The 18,099-nt window shown below is 43.3% G+C and overlaps 1 protein-coding gene across 2 annotated transcripts in view; it reads left to right on the top strand.

Annotated features, from left to right (window-relative positions):
• LIPA (lipase A, lysosomal acid type) overlaps nt 1-10,812 on the top strand; it is a 31,815-nt gene extending 21,003 nt beyond the window's left edge. For both annotated transcript variants that reach the window (XM_037047299.1, XM_037047298.1), the window contains exons 8-10: nt 763-834; nt 8,384-8,455; nt 9,286-10,812. In XM_037047299.1, coding sequence (XP_036903194.1) covers nt 763-834; nt 8,384-8,455; nt 9,286-9,519 — 378 coding nt within the window. In that variant the 3' untranslated portion in view covers nt 9,520-10,812. The remainder of the gene's footprint in view (nt 1-762; nt 835-8,383; nt 8,456-9,285) is intronic.
• Nucleotides 10,813-18,099: the final 7,287 nt, after the last annotated feature.

Genomic DNA, 18,099 nt, shown 5'->3' with positions numbered 1-18,099 from the left:
GTGTCCCCGCTCAGACACTGTGGAATGGCACAGTGATCCACATCACTTAGGTCTCGATATTTATAATTGCTGGATTTGGGAATCGTCATTTATTTATTTATTTTAGAAACTGTAAACCCTCGGCCCACAGCGGGCTGGCGTTTCTGAACATACTTGTAGTGAGTGCGTAATGTTGCTTCTTGAAAACAGGTTCTGATATTCTAGAGGGTTCTAGGCAGTTTTTTAAAGTGATGATAATTTTTCTTGTTTTTCGTAATAAAAGTAAAGTATACTTGTTATATAAAATTTTGGAAATTCAGAAAAGAAAATAAAAATGGGCAGTAATCTCAACCCATACAGTCCCTTGGAAAGGGTTAGCGTATAGCTCTGTGTGTGTGTGTGTGTTCCCACTTTTTAAAAAATATTTTATTTATTTATTTTTAGAGAGAGGAGAAGGGAGGGAGAAAGGGAGGGAGAGAAACATCTCTGTGTGGTTTGTGAGTGCTCGAGCGCCCCCTACTGGGGACCTGGCCTGCAACCTGGCACCTGCCCTTTGCTTTGCAGTCCGTCACTCAGTCCACTGAGCCATGCCAGCCAGGGTGTTTGTTCCTATTTTCATAGGACATACTTATCGTCAAATAATTATTTCCTGTTCTTAATCTCATATACTTGAGATTGTGGCTCTTTGGTTTTTAATGCTTTGAAGTATGAAATTTGTTTATTATCAATGCCTTCTTAACACTATTTTTTAAATTCTTTATTTTGACACTTTTTGTTTTCCAGTCTAGAGTGGCGGTGTACATAACCCACTCTCCTGCCGGGACCTCTGTGCAGAACATGAAACACTGGGGCCAGGTAGGCATTCCAGCAGGGCAGTGGGGACTGGTGTCAAACCAGCGTTAGAACAATCTCTGCATCCATGAGGCACCTTCCTGCAAGCCGTTTGGGGTTTGCAGTCTGGGGAACTTTTCTCTTCCGGGGGACACAAAGACAGTGTGCTTACACAGCCGAGCTGGTGTCCTTCCCCTGATTCGTGGATCCCTGATTCGTGTGTGTGTTGCTTTTGTTTTCTTCCCTGGCACAACTGTACCGTATGTGTGAGTGTGCCAAACAGCTGTTGGGGCTGACTTCTTTTTTTCTTTCCCCTTCTCTCCCCTCTGTCAGTTTTTTACTAAGTCCCTTATTTGTCTATATATTTTTAAATTTTTAGAGAGAGAGAGAGGAAGGAGTGGCGGTGGCAAGAGAGAGAGGGAGAGAGAAAGAGAGAGAGAGAGAGAAACGTTGATTTGTTTTTCCACTTATTTATGCATTCATTGGTTGATTCTTGTATGTGCCATGACTGGGGATTGAACCCACAACCTTGGCGTGTTGGGACGATAGTCTAACCCACAGAGGTCCCTGGCCAGGGCCCCAGATTTATTTAATTTCTGTATTGCTCCATAAAACAAGATTTTAGAGCCATTTTGGAAACAGAAGCTGCTATTTCAGCATTAGCCTATGAACATAATATGCTGATTGGTTATCAATGGATAACCAATCGTGGAGGCAAATGGGAGCAACTAACTTTTAAAGTAGAGTTTGATTGTTTTACCACATGTCACAAAAGTAATGCATGTTCATTCTAGAAAGTTTAGAAATTACACATAGGCAGCAAATAATTAAATTCACTTAAGATTAAAAAATAGAATTCTCTAATCGCACACCCAGAGAGAAAATATGTGTCCGGAGATTTGAAGTGTCCATGCGTTCTACCCTGTACATCCTGCTGCCTGTCCTTTCAGGAAGCTGTGGTTAGAGATACAGATAGAAATAATAGTTGTGCAGTAGAAATATATTGATTTATTTTCTCGTACTCTTTTGTAGCTTGCTTTTTTTTAAAAAAAAACTAACAATATGTCAGGACTTTATTTTTACCCGAGAAACCATTTTTGTACAATTCCCCTACCCCCAATTTTTACATAGAAATGACTTACCTTCCAAATTTCAAACCAAGATGCTTTGGGTGTCTTGGGTAGTAATTTCCAAACATTGGGCAGTCACTGCCTGCATCAGAATCGTCAGAATTACTTGGAAAGTATACCTTTAAGAAAATATTGTGTAAGAACAGTGAGGAGGTTCTTGCCCTGCCTCCGCCCCGCCCCCAGAGAAATCAAGAGAGGAGGCAAAACTGACTGAGAAGATAAAAGGTTTACTAAAAATTGGCTGAGAGGAAAAGGGTGGAGGGAGCGAGCCTGGCGCATCAAGGGCACTGCCCTGGCAGAGAGTATGGCTCCGGAACTGCCTCTAGCGTCTGGCTCACATAGCACAGGGTTTCCTCTTTTTTCTTCCTTCATGCAGGTGAGCAGAGTGGATCTCTTTGTTCTCCGGGTTCCCCCTGGGCTGCTGACTTTGAGTACTCACGTAAACCTTAATCTTATCTAGGAGAGGCTCAAGAAGTCATTGGCCCTTGGCCAGGGGGCTCATTTGGTCGGGGCATCATCCCATGCACCAAAGGGTTGCGGGTTCAGGGCCCACACCTGGGTTGTGGGTCCGATCACCAGTGGGGACATGTGCAGGGGTGGGGCAACAAATTGATGTTTCTCTTGCTCTCTCCCTACCCCTAAATACAATAAACACATCCTAGGGGGAGAATTGGGAGAAAAAAAAGAAACAAAAGGCATTCCCACCATCTGAGAGAGGCCTAGTCTGTCTCAAGGGGAGTTGGATTGGTGGTGGAGCTGTTGGATTAGCTACAATCGGAGCCTTTCAAAACAAAGGCTCTTGTGTCCCATCCCTAGAGATTCTAATTCATTTAGACTGCAGAATCTCTATTTTTATTTTTTTTTAAAACAGCTTCTGGATGTGTAAGTGGCATAGCATACAATATTTAGTGTTCAATTTAGCGTGCTTTGACTTAGGCGTATGCCCATGAAACCATCACCACCACGATCAAGAGAGTGAACCTATCACCCCAAAGGTTTTCTCCTGCCCTCTTTGTATACCCCCCTCTTTATCCTTTTCACCTCTGTCCCCAAACCACCACCGATCTGTTCTTTCATTATAGGTTAGTTTGCATTTTCTAAAGTTTTGTGTAATCGCAGTAATACAGTATCTACTTGCTTTGTGTGACTTCTCTGACTCAGCATAACTGTTTTGAGGTTCATACCTGTTGTCCTGTGTGTCAGCCGTTCACTCCTTTGCTGCTGAGTGGCTTGGTGACCTGCCTCAGGTGGGAGTGCTGTAGGTCACCTCTCCCTGGCCTGGACCCTCAGGAACCAGGTAGGACTGCACCTGGGGCTTTTGGCCCCTCCTAGTGATGATAAGGCCCCCGTGTTAAATGTCAGTGACGCAGTGCCAGTTTCCTGTGGCTCAGATGCGGGGCCCCGAGCATACAGGTAGCTGATATGCTGAAGAGCACCCCTTACTTCTTAAGGAATGTCCCCAAACCTTGAAAAGTTCTCAGAATCCCAATCATTCACATTCAGGCCTGCTGCTTTTCTCCTCAGCTACATTTCTGTTTATAGGCACTTGTTTTCTTTGTATGCCCTATCACGAAAGTGCCCCTACATTTTGGAACACTTTTTACCCTCTTACCTAGTGGACAGTGTTTTTAAAGGCCCAGTTTCTGTCACTTCAGGCGCTAGTGTACTTTCATAGGGAGGATGCCCGGCCAGGAGGAAGGCAGATGCTGAACTACCCAGCTGAGTGACCACTGCAGCCCATGAGTGCTATGCCACAAGCCCCAGCAAAGCACAAATGACCGCCAGACCCCGCCTGTCAGGGGACTTTGGGAATGTGGCAGCCCAGACTGTCAGACCACGCTGTTGCGTGTCCAGAAGTGCTCCTGCACCCCGCTGTGTGGCAGGCCCCCACCACGCGCTGGGTGTGCAGAAGAGCTCTTGGGTCAGCTGCAACCCCGGCTTCTGTTCGTGGCCCGGCCCCTTTAATCTAGCAGCTGGCCGGGGCCAAAGGCCACAGGCTGAGGTTCAGAGCACTGCTCTGGGGCCCCATTGTGGTTTTAGGTTCTGACCACATTGGAATGTGCCTCAGGAGCGGTTCCCATGTCCGCATTCCCTGTGGGAGGCAGTCGTGCCCTTTGCCCTCTTTTCCCTGCGCCTTCTCTTTGTTGCAAAAGGTTGTTTCGTGCGGCTGTCTCATAAGGCCCTCTCCTTGGTTCTCTATCCTCTGGGCTGGTGGCCAGGGCTGCCACTCTCTGCCTGTCGATGACACGCTGGTCAGGGTGGCCGTGGTACCTCCTGGGAGAGGCTGCTGCTGAACGTGTGGTGTCTGGTGCTGGCAGGGTAAGGGCTGCAGTTCAGCTGGGACGTTTGGGGGGTCCTGTGGTAGGAGTTTGGAGGTGCTTTTCGAGGCCATTCTATTCATAGTACATTCAGAAATGTACTGTTTGTTTAAGTAATTACAATTCTGGTTTTTTAAACAGTTTCAAAGACCAGCATTTTTTTTAAAAGATTTTATTTATTTATTTTTAGAGACAGGGGAAGGGAGGGAGAAAAAAAGGGAAAGTAATATCAATGTGTGGTTGCTTCTCACACACCCCCCACTGGGGACCTGGCCCACGACCCAGGCATGTGCCCTGGCTGGGAATTGAACCAACAAGCTTTTGGTTAGCAGGCCAGCACTCAATCCACTGAGCCACACCAGCCAGGGCCAAAACCTAGTTTTTATTTTCTTACATATAATTCTCTACATGCTTATTTTTTGTTTTCTACTCTTTTTAAATTAAAATTTTATTTCAATGACAATATACACTCAATTTTATTTTGTGTTAGTTTCAGAAGCATAGCATAGTGGTTAGACAGTCCAAAACCTAGTTCTCTACTGGGCTTTTAAATTTAGTTTACAAACCTTATTCCATTGATAAACCTGACAAGTTTTAGAGACCTGCCCCCCAGAGCCACCTCCCTTTAGGTCCCCTGCCCCTGTGTCCAGAGCCCTGAGCCTCGATGCTCACTGCTGTTGGAAGAAGGCTGGTCCTAACCTGTTTCTACAGGGTTGTTCAGAAATACTTACGATGCTATAAAAAAATTCAGGTTCTTGGGCCTGCCCATGGCCTGTTGAGAATTCAAATTCCCAGAGGTATGTTCCTGCCATCCCCATTTTAAGGAGTTCCTGATATGATTCTGATGTTCTCTATTGTTTGAAGCCTACTAGTAGCCTTAAAAAAATGTGCATCAGGTAGGCTCTTTAAAACATTATGAAACAACATTTAGCATAATTTTTATTATACATTTAATATGTGTTCACTATGAAGTTTAAATATATGCGTGAGAACAGAGAAAAAAATAAATCACCCATGTGTCCACTGCCCGGCATAACCACTGTTCACATGTTGGAGATGTAGACAAGATTAAAATTTCCCTTCTTCTCTTAAGCTTTCAGTCCGGGGCCGATGTAAGACATTCACAGGAGGAAGACACATGGATTTTATTTATGTGTACACAAGAAAAATGAAGACTCAAAGAAGTGCCTAGGCTTAAGTGCTTATGTACCATGTTGAACAAACAGTAACAACAGTAAAAAATAACTAAAATAAATACCAGAGACCAAAGGAGATAAGAGTTATTTTAACCAGGTCTTATTGTACAATTTCTCTAGGCAACCCCGTCTCTGGTGACAAGAACATTTCTGGTACAGGGATGGATGGCTTTTTTCACTTGGGAATTTTATATCTCACTTTTATAAAGATAAAGGGAGGCCAGAGCACCCTCCTTGAATCTGCCATTTTGCAAGTGCCTTTAAATCAGGAATTACAATGGCCACAGCAGCGTATTTTTGGTGGCATGTTCTGAACTCTCTCAGTGTCAGTGTACATTTTTTTGGGTGTGTTTTCATGATAAAAGTATGATCACACAATGTGCACGTTTAGGTAACTTAAAAAAATTTAATTAAACAGCACTATATTTGCTAAGTTGCTGAATCAGAGATGCCGAAACACAGCCTCTGAGTAGTTTGTCTTTCTCATGATGCAGCCCAGACATCAGCGGCCCAGGATTGCGGTGGAGGGGGTGTGGCAGTGTTCCCGGGAGTCCTGTGGGGTCCCGGTTCCCCCTGCACTGCAGCTCTGCCTTCCTGGCTGCTGTCCTCTTCTATCCGAGGGAAGCCGGGTGGCCTCCATGTGTGTCCCAGCCACAGGAAGGAAGCGCAGAAGGGATGTGGTTCCTGCCCCTGTGGCCTTATGCTTAGCGAAAGCGTCAGGGATGAAGGAAGAGGGCAAGAATGAGCAATTCGTGCTCTCTGCGGTAATCAGAGATATCTTTTCAGGTCAATGATGTTAAATATTTGTGACTGAGGACAGTTTTCCTCTGCTGGAAGTATTATTATTAATGTTATAATTGTTTTCATTACTATTATTTTTGCTGTGATAGCTTTTTCATTTTTTGCAATAGTAAACAGTCTGGGGAAAATATTCTTGAATTAAAGATCTTTCCTTATACATTAGATTATTTTTTTAGGGCCTAATTGTAGAAGTGGACTTAGTGGTCAGAGGACAGGCATATCTTTAAGACTTCTGGTATGTATTGTACTCTAGAAAAGTTTAGCCAATTGACATTTTTATTACCATTCAAGATGTAAAAACAATTCTTGAAATGTCACTTAAAAACCCATCTGTCCTATGGCCTGATGTTATGAGTATTTCCTCCTGATACTTGACCACATATGATTGTCTTATAAGTGTAACCATGGCACTTGTTCGTTTTCATTTTCTTTTTCCCCACTTAATGTTATTTATAAACATTACCCGTGTTTCTCTTTCTACATTATTATATTTATAAAAATGGCATACTGTTACAACACAATGATGCAACATGATGTGTGTAACTGAAGTCCATCTACTGCTGGACTTGAACTTATTTCCCGGTTCTCGTGGCTGTAAATAAATACTCATCCTCACATTTCCCTCCTTCTGAGACTCCCTTTCAAGTGGCGATGACTCTGAGCACAAAAGTCAGGTTTAGAAGTGCGGTCTGAGCCCTAGGCAGGTTTTTTGACTGTATTCCCTGCTCACAGCGGGTGCTTTAATCTGTGCTGAAAGACGCCGTGAGGAGGTAAGTGATCAGCAGTCTGAAGTGGCAGAACAGTGTCCATGTTCTTTCACCAACAGCCAGAGCTGGAGCACAGACGCATGGACAGACGCCGCAGCTGCAGGTTTTCCTCTGCCCATCGGACCTTCCGGACCTCTTTACAAATTGGTCCTTTGCAACGGCAAAAGCAGATGTTAGCGTTTCTCCTGCAGAAGTCCCTGTAGTTTCTAACCTCACGCTGTCTTCTATTACACCACACAATAGAGTTTTATAAGATTGATAGGAATTTAAACCTCACATAAATCAAAAGCAGTCCAGACAAAGAAAGTCTAGGTTTTTCCTCTTTATCAGATGCCATCCTCTGGCCAAAGTTTGAACAGCTTCCAATTCACTTGGCTTGCCAATTTTGGATTTAATTCTTGACCTTTTAAATTTGTGGGTATAGAGGAGGTATGAATTTACATTACTTAAAATTAAAAAAATAACTGACTTTTGCTAATACTTCTATATTACACTGTATATGCATAAATTTAAATTTTATGTACAATATTATTTCATGACTTTTGTCCCCAACCAGTCAGAACTGTGCTGGTGGGCCATACAGTTTGGTGGTTATGCTGAGACTGGTACTCAAGAAAAAGTGCCAAATCAATAAAATCATTAAAATATAAAATAATGTAAGTAGTCAAGTAGAGTAGATACATAGGAAATATGGAGATTATATATAAGCATATATAACTGTTAATCCACATATAGATACATGGTGTTTATATTAATCCATATAAATATGTGATATATAATTTTTATATTCTGATATAAATATTTTACTAATCCATATAAATACCTATTGATCCACATAACTATGTATTAATGTATATATTATATATAATATATATCTTTCCCAAATAAGATAGTCAACTCTTTGAAAAGTTTAAGAGTTGCATTTCAGTAAAAAGTATCAGCATAAAGTTTATCCAGTGGGTGTAAAACCATTGATGTAGTACAGGGTGAGGAAAAAGTAGGTTTATGGTTGTGTGTACGGAAGATAACGCAGTAATTAATGAGTAAGAACACAAGAGAACTCTGTTGTTTCACTCCCTGCAAACCTACCGTGGCCCCACCCTGTGTGATTCACAGCAGGGTACAGCTATTTTATCAGGTCGTGCAGGACCTGCTTTCCAATCGTGCAGTGAGACATCCAGTCATTTAGTAAAGGAGAGCAAAATAATGTCGTTTATTTTCAATTACAGTTTGGAAATGAAGAGTACGTCTGAGTATTGGTGTGGAATTGGTTTCTGAGGACGTGGCTAATTCTAGCAACCCGTGATGTTATCTCCAATATCTGTGCCAGATAACCTTTTCCCGAATTATCTTCTCTCTAGACTTGGAGATCACACAAGTTTCAAGCCTTTGACTGGGGGAGCAGAGCCAGGAACTATTTTCATTACAACCAGGTAAAGTCTTCAAAGTCTTTAGAAATCTTGGGCCCTGAAGACGCATCAAGGAAGTCAGTTGTCGAGATGCTGCCTGGGCCTGGGTGCGACGGAAAGGCCTGAGTGGGTTGGGTAGATAAGCATTCGGCTCCAGAACAACCGGAACTTTGTGCTCAGTGTTGTGGTTCAGGCCTTCCCCCTTTGTTCTGTCCTTGGGCCTGTGCACCCGCTGTCACCGTCGCTGTTCTATATGAGTCACGGTGGTCAGGAACACAGACGTTAGCATCAGACAAAACTAGGTGTGTCATCTGTAGCTGGGGGGCTTTGGCCAGATTACATTGCCTAAGCCTGTTCTTCCGTATACCAAGAAATGTACCATTTTTGAGTGCTAAGTATTCTCCAGTGTTAAGGCACTTTGCCGTATTTTATTTAATTTTTACAACCTCCCTGCGATGACGATGATGATGGTCCAACGTGAGGACACTGAGGCTTAGGTAACTTCTGTGCCTGGTGTCACACCCCAGAGGGAAGGAAAGGAGGAGGATGCGCAGCCCCTTCCAGACTGCTTGGTTCTGTTGCTTTGAACGGACTGCGTGGGAGTTCAGCTTCCTTCCAGGGCTTTTAAACGCCTGTTACCAAGCCCGCCACATTGCTACAGTAACGCTTCTTTCCTTGTGGGTTAGGTTTCTTTTCGTTCTGGTAAAGTGAGGTGAAAAGTAAACAGAGCGGTTTTCAGAATGTAGTCTTTTATGCTCAGTGAACTAATCAGCGTTTAATGGAGACTGTCGATTGCGTTTTTGTACGTCAAAACAACCACCACGAAGTGTTCTGTGGGTTTGTTTTCCTCACAGACGTCCCCTCCCATTTACAACGTGAGAGACATGACTGTGCCGACGGCCCTGTGGAGCGGGGGCCAGGACTGGCTGGCGGATGTCACCGACATCAGTATCCTGCTGACCCAGATCACCAACCTGGTGTACCACAAGAGAATTCCCGAGTGGGAACATCTGGACTTTATCTGGGGCTTGGATGCCTACTGGAAGCTCTACGAGGAGATGGTGAACCTCATGAGGAAGTATCCGTGAAGGCCAGGTGGACACATTCACCATCGTCAAGTCAACGATTGAAGCATGGCCGAAATTTATTGCCTCAGTTTTTCTAAAGTACTTCTTTTTCTTTCCCAGCCCTTTTATATTTTTATATCCAAGAACATTATGATGTTGAAGGTAATCTAAGTCTCTCCAGTTAGGGTTAGAAATGTACTCGCTTTTTGTGTTGTTTAATCCTGGCCATATTCGCAGCTTGTTTCAGCCAGAGGGTAGTTTCTTTAAGTCTTCTGAAATATCACTGACGTGTGAAGGGTCATAACCATTCTGCTTGTCCGTACAAGTTAAAATGCACTGTATTTCTTTTTGTACCCCCACACAGCACACACTGACCCCTGTGTTGGAATGTTTAGAGCTGTTTGCTGGTAAATGACCTGAGACTGACTTGAGGGAAGCTTGGTGTATATGCACCCAGTTCTTATCACTTGGCCTCGAGAGGCTGCCCAGAGGAATGGCCCTGTGTCAGGGGGTCGAGGGGACACTCTGTCATGTCCTCACGCAGTAGGTGCTGAGTCAAATCCAGGGACACTCCAGTCATGTCAGTTATAAAGAATTTGTGATGAGTTTTATCAAATCTTATCTGTGATAGCTGTTATTTACCAAGAGTTTACCTTGCTCAGATGAAGCGAATTAGTTTGCTGGAGTCCTCAAAAACCAATTACACTCATTAAAAAATAACAGCTGTATTTTAAATACTTGAAGACTGATACATGGGACCATGTATGTTCATGAACTAAATTGTGAGTCAGGTCATGAATCCACTTGTTGGAGAAGAAACGTGAAGAGATGATGCCATGATTTTGATGATGGCATCATCACCAAGAGATGATGCCGTATTTTTCCTGAAGTCAATGTAGTGTCTCCACCAGCTGGTGTAGCTCAGTGATGGTGGTGTGTGAAGCAGAAGCCCTGAGGCTGCCCCTGAGGGGAGTCCTAATCCATTTTCAGTAGAAAGAAATATGAACGCTTTAAGATTAAAGCTCAGGGAATGCTTTGTGTTCTAGTTTTGCACGTGCACATGTTTTCACTACTCCTGATTTGCACCTCCGTGTCCGGAAGCCCACGTTCGCCGACGTTTCTCACAGCCTTACAGTCCTGTCAGATGGACAGAATAACAGTTGCTATGCTTTTCTGAGATAGTTCCTTTAGCTGCAATAATAAATAATAATTGGTATTAGCTAATATGTGGAAACAGCATAATAACTACTTTGTAACAAATAAACACTCGTATTTGAACTTTCAGTAAAACTCCATGAGGTTCATAGGCTTGAAGGTTCGTGTGTTAGTGTGTTCTTTGTTTAGTAGCCTACTTCCCTTTCCCTTTCGGTGAGACTTGTGCTTTCTTTCTCATCTTTTCTCCCTCTTCCTGACTCCTGGTAAACCTCACTGATACCGCCTGTGAATGTTCGATCCTCTCCAGTGGGGAGCAGAGAGTGGTCTCACATCCAGGGAGCCCTGGCCTTCGGTGTCATCCCGCAGGGTCCACTGAGTGAGGCTGAAGGGAGACTCAGCAATATCCCCACCTGCAGGCAGTGGCCTGTTACAGGCGGGACCATGGGTTCAAGGACTGTCCATCCAACTGCCTCCACGAACAAATGAAGCAACAGAAACTGGCAGAGACAAGATACATCACAGGGGCAGACACCTAGATTTGGGGGTCTGGTGTGATCTCTCCCACTACTCTGTGAGCTGAGGCCAGAAGATATCTTACCCTAAATCTCATACACAGCCCAGACTATAGTGACTCAGTAGATGTGTGGACAGACAAGATGTATGAAAAACGGTGGACTTAGCGAAATAAAAGAGATGCACATGTAACATCCGGGGCTGCACAGGACTGCAGTGGCAACCACAGAAAAGGGCAAAACTGCACCAGATGCGAAGGACGGACATCCCTGGGAGGATTCCACTCCTTGCGGGCCTAATGTCCCCCACAAAAAGAAGAGTTCCTTCTCCTTCGACCAAGGCGAACTGCTTTGGCCAACCAGGCACCAGATTCTTGGCTAGGGTGGAAAGAGAGAGGTCGTGAGTGGGTGTTTTGTTGTTTGACACCAGTAGTGGGCCAGAGCCCCTGGAGAAGGGCTTCAGCGCCACAGGCAACTTGGTTTCTCCTTGGTCACTGCTGCACAGGCTCTGATAGACGCCCTTGAAAGCCTGTGGCCATTAAAATGCCCACACAGCAGACCGTAGAGAAGAGTGGGATCTTCATTCTATAGAGCCAACCCCTTTTGGAGTGTTTTTCTTTCTCCTCCTTTCCAAATCTTGGGGATCTTTCTTCAGCGTGGGGGTCAGTCTAGAGGTGGCAACGTGGCATTGCCCTTGTGTCTGCACGTACCCTGGGCTTTGTCAGTGGCCTCTTGCTCTTGACACAGCTTTGTCAGTGGCCTCTTGCTCTTGACACAGCTTTGTCAGTGGCCTCTTGCTCTTGACACAGCTGCTCAGACTCTTTGTAGGACTTTTCATATATTTATAACCTGGGCTGCCTTCCATGTAGTTTTGTTTCATCTTTGGCTGAGAGTGCAGAGCAAGGTTGGAGTTTGTGCCTCAAGAGGTTTGGTAGCAAGTTTGTAGGAGTTCGGACCGTTCTTATCAACTGCATTTGATATATGTTCTGTTGAGCATGTCTGAGGCCAGAAGTGTCCACAGACCCCACAGCCAGGAAAAGACTAGTTCATATTTGCCGGCTTGGAACTCTCGGGTTCTGTATTTACGTGGGTAAAGCCACCAAATGAAGTTACAATTGGTAACACAATTAATTGGTTAACTTCTTAAATTTGCCACAGGGGGGCACTCTTGGCTTTACTGCCAAACTTTTCAGGAAGATGCAGAGAACTACTGTTGATTTGTGAACCAGTTTGTAATTTGAGGACTGAGAAGATCCAATACATCTGTGGTCATTTGTAGGATTCTGATTAGTTCTGTCTGATGCATATCATTTAAAAATATTCTCAGCCCTGGCTGGTGTAGCTCAGTGGATTGAGCACAGGCCTGTGAACCAGAGGATCGCCGTTCGGTTCCCAGTCAGGGCACATGCCTGGGTTGCAGGCCAGTTCCCTGCAGGCCAACTCCCAGCAGGGGACACACCAAAGGCAACCATACATTGATGTTTCTCTCCCTCTCTCCTTTCCCCTCTAAAGATAAATAAATAAATAAAATCTTAAAAAAATAAAAAATAAAAATATCCTCAAAGAATAACTGTCTTTGAAAGTGACATGAAAATAAAAATTTGCCCAATAGTGTAGTCAGAACCTCAGATATGGGGGAGGAAATGAAATGTCTTTAACCTTAGGGCTCACAAAGGTCCAAAATTGTTGATATTATTTCCAAATGATATTTTGTTTTTGTGGGCATTAAAAGTCTTAATTTGTTTGATGTAAACATTTAAAACACACTGCAATTTTAATTCTTGTCATTTAGAGTTGAATGCATGGAGAGATTTTCAAAACGTGACCCCTGAAAGGCAATATCAGGTTGTAATAATTTTGATTTTAAAAATTTGTCAGTAATTAATTCAAGAGTATTTATTGTATTATTCTAGGTCCAGATTTCAAATTCAATTTCAAACTAAGCAGAAAATTATTTCTCTGTCCACGTATTTTAAATAGCAATAGTAACACAAATACTTTACATTGTGCCTTCTGGGTTCTTAAAGCCTCCTCCTAATGGCTTTGGTCTTTCCAAAAACCCTTCTGACAGGTGAGGTATTTTCTCTGCCTTACAGTAATATCATGCCTCTGATGGGAATGACTTTATATGCTTTAAACGCTTTAGAGGAATTGGCGAGACCTCCAATAGTGTTAGTAGAAGCACCCACTGACAGATCACCCGGATGGATCAAAAATATAAAGACCAAGTGTTCAAAACCAGATGTGCACCAGCATCTGGGTCACATCCTTCGTCAGCACTCTGCTCGTGCATGGGCACTTCATGTTTTCCGAGACTTTTGCAAACTGTCCTATAGATGCAACTCCAATGCCCCATCCAAAGCCCCTCCTGACAGGGGGGGCATCTATCGTGAAGTTGACTCTGACCAGGTTTGCTCTTGGTTTGGCTGTAACTTGCTTTTTGACCCTAGCTAGAGTTTTCTTAGGCTGTTTTCATGTTTACACCAGGGGTCACATTAGCCGCTCTCTGAATCTTAATGTGTTACAGTTGTAAGGTGTTACAATACTTCTCATCTTTGATATTCAGGAATGGTTGCTTTGGCTAGATAGATGCTGATAGTCTCACCTCATTTTGGAAAGAAACAACCGTGAAGGTCACACAAAAAAGAGATTATGTCACAGTAACATGGTTTTCCAACTATTTAAAAAAAAATTTTTTTGGAGATGGGAGTCTTTTCTATTTTCCTTAAGTCTTATGGTGACTTGGTACCAAATAACTTTGAGATTCCATTAAACATGCATAGACTTGATTGCTGTACTCTCAGAAAGAGTGATTTGATCTGCGATAGCTAGAGGAGAAAGGGTTCCTGACTCTAACCCCGTCAGAAAGACCATGCCAAGATAAAAATAATATGCAAGAAGTCAGAATCAAATGGAGAAGCACAAGGAACAGCAAGGCCAAAGCCCTAACACCATAAGACATATTTAAATGCCCCCTTTATGAAAAACCATTCCAGGGGACATAACCAGTGCTCAAAAAAGAGGTTCCACTTTTTTAGCCTCAATTTAGAGACAATATCTTTTTTTTTTTAGGATAGTCGGAAACAGCCTCTCTGAAGAGGTGATTCTTTTTTTTATATTTTATTGATTATACCATTACAGTTGTTCTATTCCCCCCCTTCATTCCCCTCCACCCGCACACTCCCTCCCCCGCTATTCTCCCCCCCTTAGTTTATAACCATGTGTCTCAATTTCTTTAGACTCTATATTTCCCCCACTATTCTCGCCCTCCCCCCATCTATTTTCTACCTACCATCTATGCTATTTTCTGTGCCTTCTCCCCCCTTCTCCTCCTCCCACCCCCCTGTTTCTAACCCTCCATGTGTTCTTCATTTCTATGGTTCCACTCCTGATCTAGCTGTCCTCTTGGTTTGCTTTTGTTTTAGGTGTGGTTGTTAATAACTGTGTGTTTGCTGTCCTTTCACTATTAATATTTTTCATCATCTTTTTCTTATATAAGTCCCTTTAGCATTTCATATAATAAGGGCTTGGTGATGATGAACTCCTTGAACTTGACCTTATCTGAGAAGCACTTTATCTGTCCTTCCATTCTAAATGAAAGTTTTGCTGGATAAAGCAATCTTGGCTGTAGGTCTTTGGATTTCATGACTTGGAATACTTCTTTCCAGCCCCTTCTTGCCTGTAAGGTCTCTTTTGAGAAATCCGCTGACAGTCTGATGGGTACTCCTTTGTAGGTGACTGTCCCCTTATCTCTTGCTGCTTCTAGGATTCTCTCCTTCATTTTCATCTTGGCTAATGTAATTATGATGTGCCTTGGTGTGTTCCTTCTCAGGTCCAGCTTCTTTGGGACTCTCTGAGCTTCCTGGATTTCCTGGAAGTCTATTTCCTTTGCCAGACTGGGGAAGTTCTCCTTTATTATTTGTTCAAATAAGTTTTCCACTCGTGGCTGTTTCTTTCCCCCTTCTGGTACCCCTATAATCTGGACGTTGGAACGTTTAAAGATGTCCTGGAGGTTCCTAAGCCTCTCCTCATTGTTTTGAATTCTCATTTCTTCATTCCTTTCTGGTGGGATGTTTTGTTCTTCCTTCTGGTCCATTCCATTGATTTGAGTCCCAGTTTCCTTTCCATCGCTATTGGTTTCCTGGACATCTCCCTTCATTTCAATTAGTTTAGCCTTCATATGTTCCTCTAATTTGTGGCTGTAATCTACCAATTCTGTGAGCATCCTGATAAACAGTGTTTTAAATTGGGCTTCTGAGAGGCTGGCAATCTGTTGGTTGCTTAGAGTTATAGGCTCTGGAACTTTGAGTTCCTCTTGCACCATCTTTTGGGCTGTTCGTGCTTGTTAAGTACCAGGATTTTCACCAGAGCAGGGCAACTCAGTCACTGGGTTGTGACGTTGTATGTGGGGGCGGGGTCAAAGAGGGACAATGGCTTCCCTCTGCCGCCTGCTGCTGAGACCCCCACTGGGCACCGCAGCCACCACCATCACCAGGCCCACGTGTTTCCGTTCCACTGCACACGAGTGTGCCACCGCTGTCAGCCCTCCACCACTGGGTTTGCACCCTGGGGCCTGCGTGGTCCGTCTCACTGTGCGCGAATGTGCGACCTTGGTCAGTCTGCCCCGCACCCCGACTGGCATTGGGCTGCCTGCGCGCCTAGCGCCTAGGTCGGGGGATCTGTCCTGCCCGACCCAGCTCTGCTGCTGGCCCTGCCTCTCTTACCATCCCCGTTGAATGGTTCGTAGCTGTCGGACTTCCGTATAATTCTGTGTTCTGGTCTTTGGGTGTGTCCTAGTTCTCCAAAACTTTTGTTGTAGTCAAACTTGGTTGTGGGAGAAGGCACAGTGTTTCCACCTATGCCTCCATCTTGGCGGAAGTCTAGAGACAATATCTTTTAAAATATACATTAAGCCCACAAATAACTTTTGAACATTCATTATGTGCAAAGTATATTGCTTGGCACTGTGAGACAAAAATTGTAGATGATAGACTCAATGCCCTAAAAAGACCTATTCATCTAGCAAGCTGTTAAATCAATTTTGTGTAAATTAAAAATGTGTAAAGGTGCATGTTTGCCAATTCAAGAAATGACACCACTGCAGTCAAGACTAAATAGGGTTCAATCTGCCTTTTCTGAGATCTCAGTCGTCTCAATATACCAAGGCTGTGTGTTCCATCCCCAGTCTGGGTTCATACGAGAATCAACCAACCAATATCTAAATAAGTGGAACAACAAATTGATGTTTCTCTCTCTCTCCCTCTAAAAATCAACAAATAAAATCTAAAAAATAAAAATTAATAAACAGGGTTTGATTTTATTTGGCTCTATTAAGTGATGCCATTTTGGGTCAACCAACAACGTGTGCCCACTTTTTCAGCACCCTCAATAACACTGTGGACAGCTGATCTGATTTTAGTTGAACACTTGCCCTGAGATGGTTGAACTTGTACACCGGACACAAACTTTTGTCCTGGTGGCTGCATGGGTTAGAGAGGCAGAGAAGCTGGTGGCAATTCTCCAATGTGCAGAGAGTAAGAGAGGAGAGTCTGGGGGAACTATGCCAAAACCATGGCTCCCAGGTCCTTCTGCCCAAGAGTTTATGGGGAAGATTCTAACAGGCTTAGCTACAGAGGATGGAAGAAGCAAAGAAGGAAAAGAATAGGTTGGTTGGGGCTGGGAGCTCCCAGGCAGCAGTCCTAACAACAATCTAATAGCTAAGTCCCAATTAAGCAAACTGCCAATGCCACCCACTTAAAATAGTCTGTGAGAGCAACCAAAGCAAGTGTGCCTGATTGCTGAGACCACACGAAAAGGACAGCATGTGCCGCACAGAAATGTGAAGGTTGACTTAGTTTCTGCTGAGGGCAAATCTGAGTGATATTTTACCTCTGAGCAGAGTTGAATTGTAAGTCTGAGAAAGTGAGATTTGATGGTCTTTTTGGAGCATGGGGGAGCTCAAGAATGAAGCCCTTGTAAATGGCATATGCTACATTTAATAATGCAAGGTCGTTCTCAAAGAAACCTTTTTATTTATTTTTTTTAAATCAGATAGAAAGGAGCAAAGGAGAAGAAACTCTTCCTCTTCTTTCTGAGATGCAATACAAAAATTCAAGCACAAGGTGATATCTACCAGTAATGGAAAAAGAAGAATGTTCTTGATTGGCACTAAGAGTGAATTGGAGGAGAGGGTAGGCTGAAGGGGAGACTAGAAATGACAGGTTTTCTAACCTGAAAAAAACCCCACAAACAGGAGGCCAAGGGCCTGCACTGTACCTGTCTCTGCTACCACCTGGATACCCAAAACATGAGCAAACTCCAGTGTGTTTCTTTTTTGGTGTTTGTCAATTTGCTGCTCAAAGCTGCTTTCGAACCTTTATCTCTTTAAGAGACAAGCAGAATGTCAAAATAATCTTAGGACACACTGAGGTGTGTTTCTTTTTTAAGTCTGCAGTAGGGCCAGAGGTTTGGGGTTCCAAGAATGGGCATCTAAAGAATATCCATAACCCATCAGTTCTGGGAAACACGCTAGTTAGGAGTTTCTGAATTATGAATTGGCCTATTACAGTGTGTGTGTGTGTGTGTGTGTGTGTGTGTGTGTGTGTGCAGCATCTTATGTAGCCCATATAGTCCCATAGATATCTTACATGCTATTATATATTAATATATAATTATATATTATGAAACTTACCATGTGTATACCTAGTATATACATGTACCAGGATATGCACCTGTCCTATATATTATTACATTTCTAGGCCAATATGTTGGCCTATATTTTTGTTGTACTTATTCTCTCCTCACAATATATGATTTTCTTTTACTTCTTTACATGATTTTATTTGATTTTAATTGCACACTTTCTCCATTATTCTTTATATAAAATGTGAAGTATGAATTTAAAATAGTGTGTCTTATTTTGTATGCTTACTGT

This window comes from Sturnira hondurensis, unplaced genomic scaffold (genome assembly GCF_014824575.4).
Source record: "Sturnira hondurensis isolate 20B ecotype Veracruz unplaced genomic scaffold, ASM1482457v3 Scaffold0005563, whole genome shotgun sequence".
In the NCBI taxonomy this organism is placed as follows: domain Eukaryota; kingdom Metazoa; phylum Chordata; class Mammalia; order Chiroptera; family Phyllostomidae; genus Sturnira; species Sturnira hondurensis.
The sequence above is the reverse complement of the archived record's forward strand: the minus strand, read 5'-3'. Positions and strand labels throughout refer to the sequence as shown.